This window comes from Mchenga conophoros, linkage group LG15 (genome assembly GCF_057382185.1).
Source record: "Mchenga conophoros isolate Kocher_MC1m ecotype Shallow Benthic linkage group LG15, M_conophoros_male_GT1.1, whole genome shotgun sequence".
Classification (NCBI taxonomy): Eukaryota; Metazoa; Chordata; class Actinopteri; order Cichliformes; family Cichlidae; genus Mchenga; species Mchenga conophoros.
In genome coordinates, this window is record NC_140540.1 from 124,663 (window position 1) to 133,954 (window position 9,292).

The window sequence follows — 9,292 nt, forward strand, 5'->3', positions numbered from 1 at the left end:
CCACACTTCCTGTCTTAGGCTATTTCCTGGGTATTATTAGATTCTCTGATGGCAACCCAGAATTCAGCGCAGCAATCGTTCAGGAGCACAAATGCTGATTTTTTTTTTTTTTATGTGATATATTCAAAGCATAAGACCCACTCTCCCTATGCTTTTTTCTTCAGGTGTTTTCAAACGTGTAGGCAATTTGATAAAGTTGTGGGTTTTAAGTTAAAGTCTCGATTGTCTATATTTTCCTGTGGGTATTTAAAGTCAGACGTTTATTTTTTATGACCAAATCTAATCGCTAGATGGGGACAGATACCCACTTTTTAACCAGTACGGCGCTCGACACTACGGCACATGCTACGTAAAGCTATACGTAACCCCGGTGGTAGAGTGGACACTTTTTACGCTAAATCCACACAAAGAGGTGAAGGAGCTAGTTAAAACCTACAGTTCAATCCAACCCTGAAAACAGTCACGCTCTTATCTTTGCTGTTGGCGATGTTACACAGAATTTTCCATTGATCATATGGTCCTCATTTCCCTACGTTTGCACAGATGGACAGATAAAAGCAGCAGTGCTGCAACTTTTACGATGTTATCTGTGTCGTATTACAGAAACGCCCCCAAACGCAGCACAGACAACGGCATGTATCAACACTCGGTACGTCACTGATTTAAACGCAGCTTTTAAAAAAGTGGCATATATCAAGGTTTATCTAAAGGGTGGGCTTTTGCTATTCTCGCCTAATCCGCTCAGATGCCAAAAACAGTCTTGGACTTGGTTGAAATACAACGAGGAGACGGAGACGATACCGACATGTGTCCACACTACGCATTTTCCGTGTTTAGGTAGTTGTAGCCACTGTCTTTTGTGTTGTCATATTGCTAATGTCAGCAAGGTGGCTAACGGCAGTGCCACATTTAGCCTAACATGCTAAAACACGATGGTGTGAAACCTTAGAAAAATAGTCTTGCCCACTGTCGGTATTTTAACTGGCAGCCATTGAATATTGATATTACTATGCGCATGTCTCGATTGTGTATTCAGACGAGGTGGCCGAGTGGTTAAGGCGATGGACTGCTAATCCATTGTGCTCTGCACGCGTGGGTTCGAATCCCATCCTCGTCGGAAACTTCTTATATTTAATGCGCGTATTAAATTTTGATATCACTTTTCATAATGTTTAAAAAGCAACAACGCTTAGTTTATGAGGATTCAACCATGCTTTAGCATCTATAATTTATAATTTAAAATTCACTTTATTCTGACAATTATATAAACAGTAATATTATTTAGTTGCTAAGCACTTTTTAAAAACAGTTACAAATTGCTTCACAGTTTGTTCTTCTAATATGTGTGTGGTTGACTCTGTTTGCATTTATAAATAGGTCCACGTATTTCTAGTGTCTTTTTTTATCCAAAGGGCCACAAATAATGGGGCAAAAGATAAGGTAAAGCCAACCTATAGAGAGAGCACCCCATAAGAACAAATCCGAAAACCAGCTGACCTGATAGGCTGGAAGTGTCATTTGCCCAAGTGTGCAACACACACACACTTGAGAAGTAAAATTGAGCTGGGCACACATGAGCCAGGTGAGGGAACACTATCACACGGAGCCGTCTGTACCGGGAGTTGGTCACAGACCGCAGCCTCCAGGCCGGGCACACAGCTAGAGGGATGCAAAGAAGCCCCCCAGCCAGCCTGAGAAGACCCACAGAGCCACAGCAGCCATGGTCGATCACAACCCCGGTGCAGAGAGCCCCCTCCGAGATATGCCAGCCTCCTCCGGCAGGCTGTTCCACAGACGAGGACCATACCACTGAAAAGCTGCCTCTCCGTGAGTATGTGACCTGACTTTAGGAACAATCAAAAGGCCAGTACCAGAGGACCTCAGAGTCCACGAGGGTTCATATGGTAGAAGCAGATTTGAAAGATAAGAAGGCCCGAGACCATTAAGACATTTAAAGACCAATAAAAGAACTTTAAAATCGATCCTGAAACACACGGGGAGCCAGTGCAGCGATTCTAAAACCGGTGTAATGTGGGCCCGCCCTCTGGTCTTTGTCAGCACACGGGCTGCAGAGTTTTGTAAAAGTTGTAAAGGTGAAATATTCTTTTTGGGGAGACCAGAGAGCAGGGCAGTAATCAATGCGACTGGTAATAAAAGCATGCATCAGCATCTCCATGTTGGCCCGAGAGAGAATAGGGCGGACTCTGGCTATATTTTTTAGATGATAAAATCCAATTTTGGTCACATGTTTAATATGTGGGATAAAACCAAGCTCAGAGTCAAAAATAACACCCAGGTTTTTCACTTGTAGCGAAGGACATAGTGAAAATGCCTCTAATTTAGACAAGAGTTTCTCTCTCTGAGCCTCAGGACCGACGATTAAAACTTCAGTTTTGTCCTGGTTAAGCTGTAAAAAGTTTTCTGCCATCCAAGATCTTATATCTAAAATACAGTTAAAAAGGGCATCCATTGGTCTGGTGTCATCAGGAGACATGGAGATGTACAGCTGAGTGTCATCAGCGTAACTGTGGAAGTTCACTCCATGCCTCCTGATGACACCACCGAGAGGGAGCATATACAAATTAAAAAGTACAGGGCCTAGAACCGACCCTTGAGGCACACCACATGTCATTTTATGGATCTTAGAGAAGCATGTATCCATACTCACCATAAAAGTTCTGTCTGAGAGACAGGAAGTGAACCAGTTGTGTACAGCACCAGAGAGGCCCACCATGTGTTTCAGTCTGTTTAAAAGAATAGCGTGGTCTACTGTATCAAAGGCTGCGCTTAGATCCAGCAGCACCAGGACTGAGAGCTTTTGGGCGTCCCAGTTATATCTAAGATCATTTAAAACCTTTAGGAGAGCCGTCTCTGTGCTGTGGTTCACCCTAAATCCAGACTGGAATATCTCCAGGATCTGTCTATCATTGAGAAAATCATTAATCTGAGTAAAAACAAGTTTTTCTAAGATTTTACTTAAAAATGGTGAGTTGGATACAGGTCTGTAGTTATTAAAATCATTACAGTCCAAATTGCTCTTCTTCAGAAGGGGTCTCACCACCGCCGTTTTAAAGGCAGCAGGGAAGACACCCAACTGAAGAGAGCAATTCATCATGTATAAAAGCTCAGCCTCAAAAAATCCATAAAGTGTTTTAAAAAGTGAAGAAGGGATTGGATCTAAAGGACATGTGGTGGGTCTCACTGTGGAGAAAACTTTCTGAAGGTTCTCAGCATTAACCAGGACAAAGCTGTCCAGTGTCTCCTCAGGTACAATCGAGCCCTCAGATGTGTTTACAAACATATCGCGATTAGATAAAATATCAGATCTGATGGCGCTGATCTTTCCCCTGAAGTGGTCTGCAAACTGCTCACAGAGCGAGTCTGTGGGGGTTCTTTGGGAGCTGTTAAAATCAGGGTTAAATAAATGATCTATGGTGGAAAAGAGGACCTTGGGAATATTTTTGTTAATACTGATTATTTTGGCAAAGTATGAATTTCTTGACTTCCTTAATGTATTATTGTACATTTTAAGTTGCTCGCAAAGTATTTGATGGTTGATAGTATTTTTATTTTTCCTCCATCTCCTTTCTGCTGCCCTGCAATTTCTTTTGAGTTTTTTGACTTCTTCGTTTCTCCAGGGTGATGCATGTTTTACGTTAATCTTTTTGGTGGTGAGTGGAGCAACGGAGTCAAGGCTTTTCTTCAGTTTGCTGTAAAAATGATTAAAAATAAAATCACAGGGGGCATTCGTCTAAAACCCTGGTAAAATTTGCAGCCACTTCAGAGGTTAGAGAGCGCCTCCTCACAGGTCGCACCGAGGTCTCCCGCTGAATAAAACCGGTGATGTTAAAAAACACACAGTAGTGGTCAGAGACAGCCAAGTCAACAACAGAGGACACGCTGGTGGACAGCCCATGGGTGATGACCAGGTCCAGAGTGTGTCCTCTGTTGTGAGTCGGCTGTGTGACGTGCTGGGTAAAATCCAAACAGTGAAGAATGTTTAAGAATTCTTTTGATGTAGAGTCAGAAGGATTATCTGTGTGCAAGTTAAAATCACCGGTTAAAATTATCATGTTATATTTTGAATGTATGTTTGTTAAAAATTCAGAGAATTCCTTGATAAAAGCAGCGCTGTCTTTAGGTGGTCTATAAACTGTGACAGATAAAACTGGAGGGCTGCTGAAAACAATAGCATGGAATTCAAAAGTGGTAAAATGATTAAATAAAATGTGTTTGGTGGTGACTGTGTTGTTGGTTAAAGATGCAGTCTCACCACCTCTCTCACCACTTCTAATAGAAAAAGAGAAATTAAAATTTGGTGGGGAGGCCTCAGTGAGAACAACTGGTGCATCCGAACCCAGCCATGTTTCAGTTAAAAATAAACAATCAAGTTTATTATCTAAAATTAAATCATTAATAATAAAAGACTTGTTCAGCAGAGAGCGAACATTTAGAAGTGCCATACTGATCAAGACTGGTGGATATTTGACAGTAGAGTTCAATGGATGTTGACATTTTTGAAGAGGCCGGAGGTTATTAATGTTTTTGGAGTTATATGCTGTTAATAACATTTTTTTTTTAATTAAATCAAATCACATGCAGGCTAGTTCTTGATAGCAGTCTAGCTGTTGCTTTGTTGACCAACTGAAGATGGATTAAGGAGGAATAAGATGTAGAGAGTTACAATAATCAAGACAGGAGAAAATGAAAGTGTTTACTAGAGATTCCACCTTACTGGGAATCAAAGAAGGTCTGATTTTTGCATTATTTCTTAAGTAAAGGTAATAAGACTGGATGAGCTCAATCTCATCTTAATTTTTGGTCAGAAATAAGACAGTGATATTGTTGGCAAAGGGGCTGAAGTAAGAATCTCAGTTTTGCCAGGATTGGGAAGAATAAACGGTGAAAAAAGCTTGCACTGGTAGTTAGACACAGAAAATGTTTTAGTTTGTTTTGTTAGCTTTTTATTCTTCACGTTGTTGTAACATTCCATCCTGGGGACTTCACATTCTTTTGCTTTTCTTCTCTGAGATTCATTTCAAGTGCTCCTCGTCCGCTTGATAGCCCTTGTTGTGACATCCTTCTTTTCCAGCCATTTGTTTCTCATCAGAGCTCTCCTGGGGATTGGGAGGACAGCTTACATCTCCTGTGGCCCCATAATGACTCCAATCAGACCTGGGAGAGAGTGTCACGGTCTCTGCCTGTCCCTTCTTGAGGTCATCTGAAGCTCGACTGTTTGTTGTCTGAAGAGGGTTAAACAGTGAACTTATTTTCCTTTTATAAGATAGACGATAGAGTAAGTTCTATTTTTTGCTTGAATGTTTGTGAACACATTACCTTGTGATCATGTTGATAACGATCTATCGCGTACTGGTATTTGGCTGCACTGAGTCCAAGAGCACCAGCCAATCTTTCCCCAAGGAAGTCACAGGCTGAATTTGGAAACAGAAAATGTGGAGACTCAGTGAAGCCTGCACAAAAAGCTAAAGTCAGGGCCTTCTCTACAGTCACTTGGCTTCTGTATTGATTATGTAACATGGCATACCCAGCAGTGAAAACCTCCCAACTAGAATGGCCACATTCTTGAACGATAGCCGAGTCTGAGAAGAAAAAAGACAGAAGCAATCACATGAACTGACTGTTGCTAAATATTCACCACAAGTCTCCCCCCCCCCAAACAGATACCCACCTTCTGTTTAGGTTCTTCAAAGGGAGTTTTGTTTGACGTCTCCACCTCTTCCTCCTCTCTGTCTTCAACTACAAGAGTTTCACCGCTGGAGAAGTGGATCACCTTCCTCTCTTTGGCCGAAGCAGGACCCTCAAAGTTTGTTTCAGTGGTGTTTGCTGATGTCTGACGCATCAGAAAACTTTTATTTATTCACAGCATATCATCTAAGTACTGTGTGTTATACTCACTGCATTTACAATACTATTACAAATTGCACCGGAGCGACAGAGTCATGGCAGACAACTGGATAAAGTTCATTTTGTGAATACAAACTAAGCTAACAGCTATGTTTGCTTCATTATCACAGCACTTACTTCCTGGTTGTTCATTCTTCGGGTTACATTAGTGTTTCTGTATTGCTCCAAAGGACAAGTATCCAGTCATTGTTCTGTGTCACTGCTGTCCCAGACATCCATCCATGCTGACTCTGCGTTGTGGAGAAAAACAACTACAGGATACAGGATCTGACTTGAAACCTGAGACGCCAAATACAGAAGTGCACAAACCTTATCAGAGGCAAGTCGCTCCAACACAATCAGTTTCACTCTTGAATTCAAGGGGCTGGGCTTGGGAGGCAGGTTTGGTGGCGTGTTGAATATCACAGCTTAGCCATGCTAAGCCACTCTGCTGTTAAAGTTAGATTTTCTTTCAGTAAAGTCTGACTGCACATACTGGCAATCACGCCATTCTTAGATAACCAGGTTAGCCTTACTAGCTCAGACAAGCAGCAGAGAAATGACAGAGCACAAATTCTATACCAGATTATCTGGTAGCACCAGACTGTAGGGTTATTAGAGTATAGGGCAGTGGTGTCAAACTCAAATACACAGTGGGCCAAAATTCCAAACTGGAACAAAGTCGTGGGCTAACATTAATATTTATTGAAAAAAATCTTCCTCCAGATATATAATAAGGAACCTTTTCTTATAGACTCAAACAAGTTTTGCTGAAAAACTGAATATGGGACAAGCTTTGCTTAAACGATATATAACTTATATAAAAGTATATATAACTTAATATTGCACACATGCAAAATTGAAATTCCAATTAAATAACATATCAGTGGAATTTATTTCTTAAATAAAAATTTTATTTTCAGCCTTCTGAATTAAATTTTAACAGTAAACCTTTTCCCCAGGCTAATAATAAATAGAAAAATAACAATAATAAACCACTTATCTAATAAAAATATTATTGAACGTGAAACCATTCAAGCCCATGTCTGGGAGTAGCAAGAAAAAGTGCACAAAGAAAATGCTAATTATAGCTCAGTTTGCTACACACTGATCTGATGTGTCCAAGCCAGATACCTGGCATCTCTTCTTGGATGCTAGTTCCTCAATGTCTAGGCTCAGGCTCTGAGCTGAGGAAATCCTCAGGATTGAGTGAAGGTGTTCATCGGTTAGACGTCTCCCGTGAGATGTTTTGGCCATCTTCATTGAGGAGAATAGTTGGTCACATAGGTAAGTGCTGTCGAAAATGGAGAGCATCTGAGCAGCGTGGGTGCGGAGCCCAGGCATTGTGTCAGGGATGAAATGTGGAAATTGTGAAGTGCCCACAGCATCATACTTTGACTTCAGCGTGTCACTACACTGGAGTTCAATCAGCTCCATTTGGAGGTTTGTTGGTGCGTTTGCAACGTCAACTGCAAAAGGATTACTGAGCAGTTCAAATCGACATTTCTGGGCATCAAAGTTGGCAAATCGCCGGGTAAACTCAGCACTGAGTACACAGAGTTTTTCAGCAAACTGTGCACATGGGAACACAGCAGTAGAGATCTGTTCATTGGTTGGCAGCAGGGAAAATGGCCCAGGTTTCCTTGTAGCATCTGATTCTGCCACAGGCACAATTTAGTTTTAAAAGCCCTCACTGCAGCATACATGTCTGTGATGATACGCCCCCGCCCCTGAAGCTTCGAGATCGCTCATGATCTCACACATAAAGGCATTGCCACAAAGTGATTCTTGATGTATGATGCAGTCAGTTGGACATTTGGAAACCTCATCAAATATTTCCTTCCCTGTGGTTGTGCCATGCATTGATTTTAATCCTAAAAGTTCCTCCGTAACACAGAGATTTGAGTCCACACCACGGATGAAGACTGAAAGCTGGGCAGTATCAGAGGCATCACTGCTCTTATCAACAGAGATGGAGAATGCAACACAATTGTTTTCCTTCTCCATCAGCTGGTTATATAGATTGGTGGCAACTTCAGGTGTGTGATCAGCTACTGTGTTTCTGCTCAGGCTGACATTTGAAAATGCTTGCTTTTTCTCTGGGCACACAACGTCGCAAACTTTCATCATACACCTTTTTTAAAGATCCAAACGGGACAGGCAAAAAAAAAAAAAAAGAAAGGACACACCCGACCCATCCTTCAAATTCGGGGAAAAGGAGGACACATTTGTCGGCTGCATTCGGAGGAGTCTACGACAGCCTTCGGCGCGTCGCTGTGACGTAATCGGCCTACAAATGCATCCTCAGGAGGATGCAGCCCATGAATTTGGACACGACCAGGGTGTTAATGGGTCCTGTCGTGACTGATGCGCCAGAACACCAACAGAGTATTCTGGGATTTGTAGTATTAGCAGGAAATGCACTGTATAATACCAGCAGGCCAGCTCTAATAGTAATTTGGTATGGCTTTGCGGTCCAAATGTAATTAGGCTGCAGGCTAAATTTGGCCCGGGGGCCAGAGTTTGACACCTATGGTACAGGGTATTATAGGTTTGTATTATTGTAGGGTCTTTACCTTACATTATAAAAATTATGCCTTCCAAACCTTAGCACCAAAACAGTTTCTCTCTCTCGCTCCGCACCCGTAGGTCTATGGCGTCTTTTTTTTAAAAAACAGTTGAAAACTGGACAGCTTACATCTATTCAGCCAGTCATTTGGATAATCTTTTGTTTATTATGTTGCTTTTGTGTAATTAAGATTTTTTTCTTCATTCTGTACTTTTATCTTTACAATATTATAATGTTCCTATCTTACATAAATAAATTTTACTTACCAACTTTGAGGGAATAGAACTGAACTGTAGTAACAATCTGTTTACCACTGAGGTAGCTTAGTCTGGTTTACACATTGGAGGCAGATGCTGTGCAGGTAAGCTATGCTAACTGTTTAGCTTTAGCTGTTGCGTTTATAAACCGAGTCTTCTTGGCTACACAGGCATGGCCGATGACAAACCTTGTCTTTGCTGTCCGCCACCTAGATAATGGCTCTCGCCAGACTTGCATGCAACACCAGCCTCGCCATTTATGTTTATCAATCTGACTATATCGGCCACCAAGTATAAATTTTTACTTTGTTGATTTCGTGTGCTAGGGTGAGGAAGGAGAAATAGAAAAATTCTCACAGTTTGCCTGCCACAGTTTTTCAAATCCATTCAGTTCAGTTTTATTTATATGGCAAAAAACTTCAAAATAATAGTCACTACAATGAGCTTTGTATTGTAAGGACCTTACAATGACAGAGAGGAAACCTCAATCAGACAACGCCGATGAGCTAGCACTTGGCAACAGTGGGAAGGAAAAACTCCCTTTCAATAGGAAGGAACCTCT

The 9,292-nt window shown here is 41.5% G+C and overlaps 1 protein-coding gene and 1 non-coding gene across 3 annotated transcripts; one reads left to right on the forward strand and one right to left on the reverse strand.

The window, feature by feature from the left end:
- The first annotated feature begins 1,035 nt into the window (after positions 1-1,035).
- trnas-gcu (transfer RNA serine (anticodon GCU)) lies at positions 1,036-1,117 on the forward strand. Its single transcript has one exon. It is a non-coding gene; the product is annotated as a tRNA-Ser (tRNA).
- A 3,542-nt stretch (positions 1,118-4,659) lies between these two features.
- LOC146557402 (uncharacterized) lies at positions 4,660-6,370 on the reverse strand. Of its 2 annotated transcripts, XM_085248276.1 has the most exons (6): positions 6,235-6,370; positions 6,043-6,155; positions 5,690-5,851; positions 5,546-5,600; positions 5,338-5,432; positions 4,660-5,243 (listed from the first exon to the last, which is right to left on the reverse strand). In XM_085248276.1, the coding sequence occupies exons 2-6, from the start codon at positions 6,055-6,057 to the stop codon at positions 5,034-5,036; spliced, it is 537 nt and encodes a 178-aa protein (XP_085104402.1). In that variant the 5' UTR covers positions 6,058-6,155; positions 6,235-6,370; the 3' UTR covers positions 4,660-5,033. The 2 variants fall into 2 exon arrangements, with proteins under 2 accessions (XP_085104402.1, XP_085104401.1); XM_085248275.1 differs by lacking the exon at positions 6,235-6,370 and having other exon boundaries at positions 6,043-6,228.
- Positions 6,371-9,292: the final 2,922 nt, after the last annotated feature.